Below are 12,464 nucleotides of genomic sequence, written 5' to 3'. Positions count from 1 at the left end.
CAGTCAGTCAGGCTTGTGTGGCCAGGTCCTGCGATTTTTATGTATGTATAGTGTACATGTGTCTCAACGTGTGTATGTGTGTGTGTGGGCGTAGGCGCAAAATGTGTTAAAAACGGGTCGTTGTGCCGGCTAAGACGGCGATATTCGGTCACACTGGAGACACTAGTTACGAGCTTTATGCGAATTTGTTGCCATTCCCCCCGCTTCCCCTTCGTTCCCACACTCATTGATGCTGTTAAAACTGTTAGTTTGGTTTGGTGTTTTTTTTATGCGGCTTTTGCGTGGGTGCGTCGCGTTTGGCTTTTAGTTGGGTGGTTGCTGCTTGCTGCTTTTTGGGTGGTGTTTTAGGCGCTTGTATAAATTTCCATTTAGTAGTTTCGTGCCGCGCTGCTCACACTCTTCTCTCTTCACTCTCACGCACACGCACACTACGCACTCTCCACACACACACACACACACACGCATAGATACAAAGTTTGCCACCCACCGTCAGGGCGGGCAACGGGAGCGCAATTTTCTTCGTGTTTTTTTTTTCCTTTTCGGCTTTACATTTTACCACCGCCTAGTTTCCAGCGCCAGCGTATACACACAACACTTGCACACACGAACTGTGAGCAGAGCAAAAGCAGCGCAGCGAAGCACACAGCACAGCACTGAACACAGCACACAGAGAGGCCACCCTCTTCTTCGTTCGCCCGTTTTGCTCTTTTTTCTTTTTTTTTTTTTGTTGGGGGATTTTCAGTTCTTTGCTGATTGAATTTGTATTAAATCAGGTGGCGAATTAATTTCACAATTACCCGTTTGCACAATGATTAGCACTTGCACTCTGTTTTAAATTTGCATTAATTCTAATTTTATTGGAATTATTTTTCGGGTGTGCGAAAACTTGTAACACACTTTTGCTGCCTCTCGCTGTCTCTTTCAAACTGATTCTGGCATTGCCAGACCACCAGCTCGTACACTTTGTTTACATTTGGCGCTGCCAATTCGGTGGCAACGCTAGTTACTTAACAGACTGTTAAGCTTGCGGCGAGAATCGATTAACGTCAGCAGCCAGTAAAATTCAAATTAGAAGTATTTTTTAGCTAAAGATAAAATTAAAAACAAATTGAAAGTGTTAAACAATTTATAGTGATATGTAATAAGAATTACATTTGTTATATTGCACTATGGCAAGGCATTTGTAATTGCCTGACTGTTGTAAGACAGTCAATATTATTACCTTATTGGCTCGCACTGTTAATGCTAACAGCATTAGAAAAGTATTGCAGCCCTGGTCCAAAACAGCTGATTGTTTTTGCGTGTTGTTTGCCTTAAGACGGGAGCTAATTAAAATGTTGCGTCAGTTATTGGTAAGTTAACAAAACGCACTTTGAAAACTTTATTAAACTGCTTTGCAGAGCTCCACAGCCACACGTCGGGTGCTGCTACCGCGAGCAACAGCTACACGTTTCGTCAGCAGCAATCAAAATGGATTGGACAAAACAGAATTTGCAACGCCGCCCGAAATAATTGACTACGAGGATCCCAGTCACTTACCGCTCCCACAGTATCCTGTTCGCCCCGATGAGCCGCTCCAGGCGCGCAAGCAGCGGTAAGTACTGCCATCATCCAAAACAGATAAAGATTAAAGCAGTATTTCAACGATAGCTTGCTATATCAGAGTCGCAAACGCGGCATGTTGGAGAACGATCTGCTCCTCAGCACATTTGTGGCCAAGTACCTGAAGGATTTCAATGCGGAGCAGACAGCGCTCTATGATGATCTGATTAACGGTGTGAGCAACGATTGGGATATATTCTATTGGGCCACAGAAACCAAACCCACTCCACCCGAGTATGATACGGAAATCATGAAGCTGCTCAAGGAACATGTCAAGAATGCGGAGCGTGTGCAACGTATAAGGCAGCCGGACTTATAGAGGATTACACATCTCTAGGTACCTTCTATGATAAGCAGTTTGTGCTATGATAAGCAAGCTTTGGCATTTTACGTATTTTTGTGTTTAACTTAAATGAAAACAGTTTTCAGTGTTTTATCAATAAAAAACCAAAAAATAGTGTTATTAATTATGCAAAATGGTTAGTTTTCTTTCTTGAAATACACATACATATGTATATATATATATATATTTAAACGATGTCTGATGTATATACTTATCGAATAATTTTTATATGCTACTACAGCGAAATATTACACTTAAAATTGTTGCTCATTATGAAAAAATCCATCGAAATGTCGAATTTTGCACCCAATATTAATAAGGGAGATTATTATTGATCATGATTCGTGTGGTTCACATCCATATACATATTGTAGAGTACTACTTGAATGTTTTTATTCCTTTTATTTCAATTGTTTTTGGGGAAATTGAAATTATGATTAGCTATTTATTTCATTCAGTATTAGCATTGGATTCAAGCGATTAAATTGTTTTGCAAAAATGGTTTTGTAACACTAAGTTTTTAAATTTAAATGTTTAATGAACGAACAGTTTTGAAAATATGCTAATGTTTCTCGTTTTTCATTTGCATTAAAAATCTATTTTGGTTTACTCTCCATTTCTATTTCCATTTTGCTGCTGCATTGAAATTTTTCAACAAAACAATACACAATATTGCATGCCATTTAAGTTTGAAAAGTATTTTGGGGATAATATGAAAGGAGCAGAAGGAAAAGTAGGAGGAGGCGTGACGCAGCACGGCCTTCATCATAATTGTTTAATTAATTATACATAAGATAATATTACACACACGTTTTATGCTTACATCCGAAAAGCTAATTAATATAAAAATATGCTTTAAAACGTTATTTAAAATCTCGCCAAACAAACACTGTTGTCGCGCATTCATTATTAATTTTCTTTGTTTCTTTCCTTTGCAAATAATGTTTAAACCAGTTTAAAAAGAAGGGCATTAAATAGGCGCACATATGGGGAAGGCGCATGTAAAAAATGTGAAAGTAACAACAGAATTAACCTACTACAGATTGCAGCTGACAGGTAGCTGACAGCCAACCAAACTTAAGAATCTAATCGAGTGTCTCGAAATAGTCACTCGGATCCGCAAATAATCCCGGACTGCTGCCACCGCTTCTGGCCGACGATGATGCTTCTTCTGCTTCTGCTTCCTCAATTGCTGCCGCCGCTTCCTCTGCCGCGGCTACTGCTGCTGCTGCTGCCGCCGCCGCCGCTGCTGCTGATGCCGAGGAACTGACGTTCCTGCGTCGACCACGACGTGCTGTGCCACCGCCACCGCGTATGCTGGTTGCCGTCATCACAGGATCATAGGTGCGCGACGAGGGCGCCTCACTGCTCGACATGGATGACTTGCGGCGGCGTTTGTTGCGACGACGACGACGCCGTTTGCTGGTGGTGGTGGTTGTTTGCACCGCCGCCGTCGAAGTGGATGGAACGCTGCCCAGCGGTTCGGTTAGCACGCTGGTGCGTGGCAAAGTCAGCGTGGTCTCGAACATCTTCAGCAGCGTCGGCGAACTGGGTCAATTTTGCGGAAACACATCATCGATGGTAACGAAAGCGTCCTCGCCCAACGAATGCTGTCCAATTAGTTTCAGCAGTTCCGCCGCATGAGCCACCAAATACTCAAGCGGTGGACGGCGCTTAAAGTTGAGCGACTCTGCAAGATTTTAATCAATTAGTTCATGATCGAAAGATGCAACATTGTGCTTACCCAATATGGCTGAGTTGAGCGTGGTGGAGACGTTTTCACGTCGCGAGGGACACAATAGCCAGCCCAAAGGACTGGACCAAGGATTTGAGTAAGCAATCAAGCTAAATGCATCCTACAAAAGTACAGAAATTCAAGTTGTTAATAGAGAACTTTATATAGAAAGGTTCTAACTTTAAGCTAAGTAAATTAGACTGTTTACCTCTAACATTTGACGCTCCTCTTCAGTCATGAGGTTCTCCTTTTCCAGCTGCTGGCCCATGCTGGACAGTTCCTTGCCAAACTCCAATATCTTTTCAATGACACGCCCATAATTACGCGAAGAGGGCGATATGTCCACATCTAAAATTATATTTGCAGTTAATTTCCATTAATGTGCAAGGCATAATTGAGAACTTACCCATTTCCTCATCGATGGCATCTAGAGAGTTACGCGCTACATTGGCATTGCCATTAGAACAGGAATCGCCTGTTGAATATAAATACAAAACTAATCATTAGTTAAATTCATAAATGGATGTGTTATTAAACAATTTTGTGCTGCTTACTATATAAAATAAAACTTGCTATATTTGTACAATTTACAGTCTTGAAATAGCTACTTAAACTTAGCATTTTTTGAATCAACATTTATAATTAGAAAAAAGGAAAAACTAACCATTAGAGTGACTGTTGCAAGGCTCCATTTCCACATCCATGCTATTTGAATCGTGCTCCGGGCATTTGTTGGAGTTGTCATCAATGATCATGCTGCAAAGTCAAGTCAAGATTTATTAAAATTTCATGAGGTGAACATTTATGAGGTGAACTAACGTTTTGGGGTCTGGTTTATCGCCGGGCTTTATCACAGCTGAGTTCGCAGTGTTGTTTTGTGGCTGGTTGTTGGTGTTGGTGTTGCTGGCACTCGTGGTGTTGTTGCCGCTGCCGCTTTTGCTGTGCTTGAACGTCTTCGTCGATTGGATGACTGACGTTTGATTTGTTGGCATTGTCTGTGTGGTGGCGGTCACCTTATTGTTGGCGTGCTATAAAAAAAAAAAACTATATTTAGTTGGGTAACTCATTGAGATGGTTAAAAAGACTCACCTCTATGTCTGCGCCATTGATCATCTCGATAAACTGACGGCACTTGAGTGCGAACCAAAGATTCTTATTGTTCTCCAAGAGACCAGGATAAGAACGCAACGTATTCTCAATGGCTTGGCTCATTTTGCCCGTCTGTATAAGCTTGATTATCTCTGGGGAAAGTGAGAGTTATATTAGCAAAATAAGTAGAAGGTAAAATTAATCGTCTTTTTACTTTGCCGTGTCTTGATTGAAGACAAATCCTCATCGAAGGGCTGTTGTGTGTAGCCATTGAAGGCCTCGGCTGTCTTGCAGTAGCCGCTGTGCACCAAATAAGTCGACACCAGTCTGCGAAATAGATGTGATATGAATACAGTTGCTTAATTCGGACAAAAACTATTGTAATCCTTACCTGTTCATTAGATTTTCGGGAGTCTCGAGCAAATGGGGATTTCGGTCGATTTTGCGCAGCACATTGGCGCGCATCTCCTTCATCATCTCCTCGATTTTATCAAACTTGAATGGCTCCTGACCGAAATTGGCATCCACCTCCTCACCAGGCGTTTGCAGTCCAACCGTGGGATAGAGTTTGGTCTGCGTGTGAAAATTATGATTATTATAATTATAATCGCTCAGAGTAGTATTCAAGAAATTACGCATACGCACCGGCAAATCTGTAAATGCGATGCCCAGATCGACGCCGTTCTTGGTGTAGAAACAAGTGTTGGTCACAAAGTTGACGCAACAGCCGATGACATCGCCTGTGGTGAATGTTGGCCCATACGACTGTCCGTTGCACGACGAGTTAAACGAGTTGCCATCGTAGCCATGATAACCATATGATTGCTTGTCCCCTCCTAAGCAAATGAGAATAGAGTGTCAGTTATTCAAAGTGAATCATAATGGAGGCCAAATAAGATATTCGAACCTGGCAAGCGATTCATGCGAAACTGTTGGGCGGTCAGTCCAATGCCCATGTAACCATTGCGACCCTTCGAAATGATCCGCACCTCAAAGTAGTAAAGGCCACAGGACGATGGTATTGGATATGCGGTGCGCACTGAGCCCGCTGTTTCCATATGTGTCTTACCAGAGCCTGAAATTATTAACATGTATTATTACTCAATATTATAATGAATACTACTAATTATAAAGCATTATTAAATTAATTAGAATCAGTTACATCATTTTCCCTTGTATCGTTTCATTATTTCATCATACAGATTGCCCACTGTAGTTGATTCACCTTCATTCTCTCTCCCTGGTGTTGTGTGCAGCCAATCAGCTGTTTGCCACGCACTCACACAAGCCCAGCACCACGCGAATAAGCGTGTGAGAAGTGGGCGCCGAAAAACAAAACAACAGCAGACAACACACACACACAGAGTGCGAGCGAGACAACTGCTGTGCACTCATACATACAGTTGAGCAGAGACCCCCACAACAAAACTCAACGCGTTGGCGTTTATTGCTTGCTTGGTCGTTTGTTGTTGTTTTTAACCCAAAAATGGCAGCCAGCTGTGCCAGCGACTGTTGTTGCTGTCACTCAGTTGTGTGGGTGACTGAGACAGCGAGAGGAAGAGAGTGTATGAAGTTTTCGATAATTTAATTTCGACTGTTGATATGCGTTATTTTTTAAAACTAGGTTCGAGGTTAAGTTCTATCGCTGATTGCGTTTATAATGTATGCATGTGTGCGATAAGCGAAGCCAAATTAATGATTCATCTCAAATAACAATAGCTTTAGAAGCGCAAACATTCGAGGTTCGACACTATTTGCTGTTAACATTTCAAAATTAAGTTTCTTTCGTTATACAGAGTGAATACTATTAAAAAATGACTCAAAAAATAAATATCGAAGCTATCGATAATTTTGCTTTACTATTTGAAGCTGACTTTAACAGTGGCTCTGTTAAATATGAAATAAACGACAAAAGAAATTTATGAAAATTTTGATGATTCCAGTTTTGTTTAAGAGCAGCCTAAATATGTAACAGTAACAGATCTCAAATAAATGTAAGTCAACATGTCCATGTTAAATATTTAACAGAACCTGTTTAAAAATTTAAATCTTAGTTTTTAAATAATGAAAGTTTATTACTCACCTTTGTAGGTGACGCGTAGATTGTTGTGCGAGAGTCCAATGGTCAGACACTTGTCGTGTGGACTCCAGCAACGTGGCAACGGCGTCTCGTTCTCGTTGACATTGGGATAAAGCAGCCTCAAGGGATCTACGCCCTGATGTGCCTGACTCTGACTGCGTCCTCCAGTGGCGCCTCCTCCGCTGCTGCTGCCAGCCGTTCTTGGAGAGCTCTGGTTGTGGCCATGGGTCTGGCTCTGGCTGGAGGATGAGCTCTTGTGGCTGCCGGCGTACATCTCGTTGCTGAAGTGGCTGCCGTTGTTGCTGTAAAAGTGACGCGTGCGTCGCGAGCTGCTCGATGAGCTAGAGGCGCCGCTGTTGCTGTTGTTATTATTATTGTTGGCGTTGCTGTTGTTGTTGTTATTATTATTATTGTTGTTGTTGATGATGCTGCGTGGAGCACGCAATAGAGGTGGCAGTGAGGCACGTGCAACGCGTCGCCCGGCAGTGGAATAGCTCGGCAAGACGGCCACGGAATGCAGACGCTGCTGTTGTTGGCCACCAATTATCGCAGAGGAAGATGATGATGCTGATCCAACTGCGGCTGCAGCTAGAGCGGATGATGATGATGCGGCGACAGCGTCTCTGTCTCTATCGGCTTCGGCCTCCCCGTCGGCGTCGCCCTCCTCCTCGTCACCTTCCTCGAGAACGTCGTCGTCGTCGTCGCCGTGGACTTCGTCAGCTTCGCCGTCGTCCTCGTCGTCGTCGTCGTAATCGTCAATGCGCTCCACGACGGCGTCGTTATCGTTATCAATGGCGCCCGCGTCAATTGTGTCGGCAATGGCGTCCGCGTCAATGATTTCCTGTGGTGGCGGCAGCGGCGGCGCCACTTGCTCCTGATTACCCTGTAGCGGCTGTTGTTGCTCCGGCTGCGCCTCCAAATGCTCGTCGTCCTGTGCTTGCTGTAGAGTAGGAGTGGGAGAATGCTCATGTTCAGCTTCAGTTTGTTGTGATTGCGGTTCTGCATTATTTGTTGAAGTTGTTGTTGTTGCTGTTGTGCTGCTAACAGCAGCAGCTTCAATGTTAACTAACAGCACTGCAGTCGAGCCGCTGCCAACTGCAGCCGCAGCAGCTGCAACTTCATTAACAGCTGCTGCTATTGCTGGCTCTGGCTGTAAATTGCTAATGTTGCTGCTGGCATTGCTGCTCTCCGAGGATAAAATCGGATTGTGCTCATTATCGTTATCGGCTTGCTCGAAATCCATGTTCGTCGCCTCACTTTGTTCGCTTTTACTTGCTCTTGCTCTTGCTTGCTGTTGTTATTTGTTGTTCTTTTTGTACTCTGAGAGAGATTTTGTGGGAAGAAGCAGCAATTAAAAGCAAAGGATAGAAACAGTGAGAGACACACACACACATCTCTGTCTGTGTGGCTGTGCGTGTGTAGGTGTGTTTTGTATCTGTTTGTGTGCAAAAGGGAAGGAGGCGGGGTGAATGATGATGGATGCAGGTGCGAAGCAGCAAACATTAGCAACAACAGCAGCAGCAACAACAACCACAACAACATGGCAGCCTGCAGTTGTGTGTGTATGCATTAACAGCAATTGTCCTTTGAACGGTGCTCTACTGCTATCCCCCTCTCACTCATACACTAGCGCACAATTCGGACACACGCACCCACACACTGACAAAATGCATTTGCACAGCAACAATTATGCACTTGACTATTGCAAAACAACAACAAGAGCAAGAACAATACTTTTGCGAGACAGCAATAGCAACAATGACAGCAGTAGTTTAAGTTTTCGACGCGCAGCTGCAGCCACAACAACAATAACTTGACTACAACTACAACTACAACTACATGCAAACAGCAGCAATGCACTGAAGCAAAGAAAAAAATAATCAATATTCAATCGAGTTTTTACACTGTTGCATTTCAATTAACCATCAAACAACTCACTCCGTATACAACAAACGGTTAATAAATGCGTTTCAAATGCGTTTTTACGTCGTTCTTTTTGTGAAGTTTTCTTTGTTTTCCCTTTAGCAGCAGCAGCAACCAGTCACAGTCACAGTCGACACACACATACACATCTATGCATTGTACACACACGCACACACACATTCAGCGATAAGCACGCACACACTCATGCATACAGAAAAATTTGCTGGTGGCCAAAAAAATGCATTTTAATGTGGGAGCTGGGATAGTCTGCTTGTGAGCATGTTGTTAATGCATTTGGTTAACTGCGAGTGTTTTACGTTTATTTTGTTACCTTTGCGGAAGTTCAGTGCACTTTAGAAACTCACAAATGACTTTTTGTTTAAGAGTTTTACCTCGAATTGCTTGTGGTGTGACCGACTTTTACAATGATTGCCAATCACTGTTACTGTCGAGCAGCTGTTATTTTGAAATATCAAGGCGCTGTTAAGCTTTAACAGACTGTTAAACTGCCATTCGCCATGCAATGAAAACATTTAGTTATCGATATGGCGCGCGAGATAGAAAATTCAAAAGAAGATAATCGGTCTCATATGAGTATAAATATAAAAAAATTATTCATTTAACATATAAAAAAAGAGCAATATAAAATATATTGAGCGGTGGAATAATTTCTTTGCTTATTATTTGTTTATTTACAATATTTCTTTACGAATTTATTTGTTTAGTTTTAATTTATTTAAGTATTTTTCATTTGAAATAGTGGATACTTTAATTGAATTAGGCTTAAATATTATATACTGAAAACTGAAGAAAATATTATATACAAGCACTGAAAACATTAATTGGTTTTGGTGATGTTGGATATTTTTTACTCTATAGGTCCTGAGCTGTTATTAACAAACCCCATTATTGCATACAAAACCCATTGAAAAACTCTGAGCTTAGTGGAAAATTAAAGTTTATTTTTATTAAGACACAATAAAATATTTGGGGTTTTCTTAATTCTAATCAGTTATAAAAAAGTTTTATTTTGTAAGCAATCGAATATTGCTAATAGTTTTCAGTGGTGCGCACATAGTTCACGCCGGAAGGCATCGACACCTTGTCAAAGCCCTTAGGAAACAGCTTGTTGGCCTCATCGTCGCTGACAGTGGGCAGAATCATGACCTTAGTACCAGGCTGTGATTGGTAAAGAATATTTTAGTGAAATGCTTACAAAATTACTTTAAAGGGAACTCACAGTCCAGTTGGCGGGTGTAGCAATCACCTTAACACGATCAACCAGCTGCAGGGAGTCAATTACTCGAAGGATTTCACTGCAGAAGAAGAAGATAGAAGATAGTTAGGAAGGAATTCGGATAGGGATCGGTATGGATTACTTACTCGACATTGCGGCCAGTGGACATGGGGTAGAACATGGAGAGGCGCACCTTGTGATCGGGGCTGATGATGAAGAGAGCGCGAATTGTCTTGCCCACCTCGGGATCCTTCTTCTGCTCCTCGTCGAGCATGCCCAGGGATACGGCCAAGTCGCGTGTGGGATCGGCAATGATGGGATATGGGAAATCGCCGGGAATGTCCAGGCAATACGACTTGATGTCATTCACCCAGTTCACATGCGAGTTCAAAGCATCCACCGAGTGCGCCAAGCACTTCGTATTCCGCTTGGCGAACTCCGGCTGATGCACCGCAATCCTCCCCAGTTCCGTGGTGCACACTGGCGTAAAGTCAGCGGGGTGAGAGAAGAGCACCACCCACCTGTAGATTGTTTAATAATTGTTATATGCATGTACATATATAGAGAGAGCGAGAATAGAGAAAAGTATATAGAGGAGCACTTACGATTTGCCCTGCCATTCGTGGAACTTGATCGGGCCCTTGGTGGTGTCGGCGGTGAAGTTCGGGATAGTCTGACCCAGACGCATCTTGATGGATTTGAATTATTGTTGAACTTGGAGAAACTGAGAGAGTTCTTTAGTTGCTTGGCTGAAGCACAGTTGTTCACTGAATGAATTCTCACAAGCGACGTGCCTTTTTATACGCTCAGTCCGACTCGGTTCTCTGCTTGCCAATCGAGTGAGGGAAAGAGACAAACAGACGCGAATAGAGAACCGGCAATGCTCGTTATCAAGTCTCGACTTATCTGGCATACGAATTGTATTTGTGTTTCTATTGCTGTAAACATATATGTATATTTAGTGGAGGTTAATTAAACGACAACAACAACAATATTATTCAAATATGTTCTAGTATAAGTTACTAATGAATAACTATATCTATGATATATTGAGGTACACACGATGCAAGTTTTAATATGCAGAACGCAAAACGACATCTAAATAAGGCAAAACTATAATGCAATTTTGAAATCAAAAATGGATAAATATCGATGTACTTAAATACGTAATAGATGTAATATCCAATAATATAAGTATTAATATAATTAATGATTGAGTGATGATGAATATAGAAGAAAATCATACATTTACCGTCATTTTATAATATAAAAAGTACAGTCTACAAAGCAGTTTTTATTATTTTACTTATATTTTATATGCTATATGTAATATGCAAGTTGTGGGAATATATGAAAACCCATATGAACAAATAGGATATAAAACACCTTCGGCAAAGTTGAGAAATGAGAATTCCATATTAAACGGCATATTCCTTAAATTTTATATACATATAAAGAATTTAAAATTAGGCAAATCTGGAGAGTGAAATTCTAGTTGACAGTTGGAGAACATAAAAACATTCCTCGATCTATTCATATATATTTAGTACATATATCGCTATGAAGGGGGTGTGTTTGATCGATCAGCTGTTTCAGAATTCGCAATCTTCAGATGAGAATGTAAACAGAGAAAGAGAGCGGTTCACTCTGTGATAGTATTAGTAAACTCACACACACACTCTCTTAGTGTATGTGTGAGTGTGAGAGAAGAGAGCATTGCTGTGTTTGATGGTGTTTGTGAGCTCAGTACGATTACCGACACAACTTTATCATCTGCTGTACGTGTGAACTCACGTATTGAACGAAGCTGACTTCGGGAATCGGAGAGAACTATTTCCGAGAGAGCGGCAGAATGTGTGAATGTATTGGCGGATCACATACAAAATTCCAATACTAAAGCAAGTTAACAGCTGATTAAAATAGATGTCTTAACACTCGCAACTGCAGCAACTTCATCTGCATCGAAGTTGGCCAAAATATTTTGAGAACAGTTTCATTTCTTGCATCGCAAGAGTTCCCTTCGACACCCTGTATTCCTAATTAAGGTTAGGCGTCGCTAGCCATAATAGACTTTAGACGCCGCACGTTTTCATACCCGGTTCCCCTCCCTTCCCCGTTTCCACTACCTGCTAATCTACTCGCGAGGCATACTTAAATGGAATCGGGTCGTAGCTGTTGCTGTTGCTGTGGCAGTTGTTGACAAACAACTCGATCGTCATGGAATGGAAAATAACCAGAGAATTTCAAACGAAACCCACGTTATTGCGTTGCAATGGAAAATAACCAGATAATTCCGCTTCGGACTGTACTCAACTCACTTTGAAGTGACCTTCCCTTTGAATAAACTTATTTTATTATAACTTGAATATATCTTCAGGAAGTATAAGGAGATTATTTAGTTGTGGTGTCCATGTGATCCTCCCCATTCGACTGTCATTTTAGGTCTGATTGCCAT

General features: G+C 41.8%; 5 protein-coding genes across 6 annotated transcripts in view; 1 reads left to right on the top strand and 4 right to left on the bottom strand.

Moving 5' to 3' along the window:
* Window positions 1-926, bottom strand: part of LOC132792714 (G protein alpha o subunit) — a 37,394-nt gene extending 36,468 nt beyond the window's left edge. The window contains exon 1 of one of the 2 annotated variants that reach the window (XM_060802163.1): window positions 798-926. The gene's annotated coding sequence lies outside the window, so the exon portion shown is untranslated. The remainder of the gene's footprint in view (window positions 1-797) is intronic. The other variant, XM_060802165.1, reaches the window with a different exon arrangement.
* Window positions 927-1,192: 266 nt separating this feature from the next.
* On the top strand, window positions 1,193-2,055 carry LOC132792715 (succinate dehydrogenase assembly factor 2, mitochondrial). The gene is made up of 3 exons (XM_060802167.1): window positions 1,193-1,352; window positions 1,401-1,594; window positions 1,651-2,055. Exons 1-3 carry the CDS (start codon window positions 1,335-1,337, stop codon window positions 1,919-1,921), a joined length of 483 nt encoding a protein of 160 aa, XP_060658150.1. The 5' UTR covers window positions 1,193-1,334; the 3' UTR covers window positions 1,922-2,055.
* A 624-nt stretch (window positions 2,056-2,679) lies between these two features.
* On the bottom strand, window positions 2,680-3,474 carry LOC132792716 (AF4/FMR2 family member lilli-like). The gene has a single exon (XM_060802168.1). The coding sequence runs from the start codon at window positions 3,472-3,474 to the stop codon at window positions 3,031-3,033; it is 444 nt and encodes a 147-aa protein (XP_060658151.1). The 3' UTR covers window positions 2,680-3,030.
* A 24-nt stretch (window positions 3,475-3,498) lies between these two features.
* On the bottom strand, window positions 3,499-9,305 carry LOC132788169 (ran-binding proteins 9/10 homolog). Its single transcript, XM_060795501.1, has 13 exons — window positions 9,165-9,305; window positions 6,853-7,789; window positions 5,677-5,844; window positions 5,415-5,605; window positions 5,161-5,342; window positions 4,984-5,096; window positions 4,770-4,921; window positions 4,500-4,708; window positions 4,345-4,436; window positions 4,087-4,155; window positions 3,889-4,028; window positions 3,690-3,801; window positions 3,499-3,635 (listed from the first exon to the last, which is right to left on the bottom strand). Exons 1-13 carry the CDS (start codon window positions 9,303-9,305, stop codon window positions 3,499-3,501), a joined length of 2,643 nt encoding a protein of 880 aa, XP_060651484.1.
* Window positions 9,306-9,713: 408 nt separating this feature from the next.
* Window positions 9,714-10,788, bottom strand: LOC132789562 (peroxiredoxin-6-like). The gene is made up of 4 exons (XM_060797647.1): window positions 10,615-10,788; window positions 10,156-10,530; window positions 10,013-10,088; window positions 9,714-9,951 (listed from the first exon to the last, which is right to left on the bottom strand). The coding sequence occupies exons 1-4, from the start codon at window positions 10,695-10,697 to the stop codon at window positions 9,823-9,825; spliced, it is 663 nt and encodes a 220-aa protein (XP_060653630.1). The 5' UTR covers window positions 10,698-10,788; the 3' UTR covers window positions 9,714-9,822.
* Window positions 10,789-12,464: the final 1,676 nt, after the last annotated feature.

Source organism: Drosophila nasuta, chromosome 3, assembly GCF_023558535.2.
Source record: "Drosophila nasuta strain 15112-1781.00 chromosome 3, ASM2355853v1, whole genome shotgun sequence".
Classification (NCBI taxonomy): domain Eukaryota; kingdom Metazoa; phylum Arthropoda; class Insecta; order Diptera; family Drosophilidae; genus Drosophila; species Drosophila nasuta.
The sequence above is the reverse complement of the archived record's forward strand: the minus strand, read 5'-3'. Positions and strand labels throughout refer to the sequence as shown.

Bases quoted from the DNA above. Each gene is read 5' to 3' on its own strand.
- LOC132788169 (XM_060795501.1), bottom strand. From the start codon at position 9,305: ATGTTTTCATTGCATGGCGAATGGCAGTTTAACAGTCTGTTAAAGCTT. The intron at 4,922-4,983 runs GTAAAAAGACGA...CACTTTCCCCAG, and splicing joins TTCAATCAAGACACGGCAAA to AGATAATCAAGCTTATACAG. The intron at 4,156-4,344 runs GTTAGTTTTTCC...TATATTCAACAG, and splicing joins TTGCAACAGTCACTCTAATG to GCGATTCCTGTTCTAATGGC.
- LOC132789562 (XM_060797647.1), bottom strand. From the start codon at position 10,697: ATGCGTCTGGGTCAGACTATCCCGAACTTCACCGCCGACACCACCAAG. The intron at 10,531-10,614 runs GTAAGTGCTCCT...AACAATCTACAG, and splicing joins CACGAATGGCAGGGCAAATC to GTGGGTGGTGCTCTTCTCTC. The intron at 10,089-10,155 runs GTAAGTAATCCA...CTTCTTCTGCAG, and splicing joins TCCACTGGCCGCAATGTCGA to TGAAATCCTTCGAGTAATTG.
- LOC132792715 (XM_060802167.1), top strand. The intron at 1,595-1,650 runs GTAAGTACTGCC...TTTCAACGATAG, and splicing joins CTCCAGGCGCGCAAGCAGCG to CTTGCTATATCAGAGTCGCA.
- LOC132792716 (XM_060802168.1), bottom strand. From the start codon at position 3,474: ATGTTCGAGACCACGCTGACTTTGCCACGCACCAGCGTGCTAACCGAA.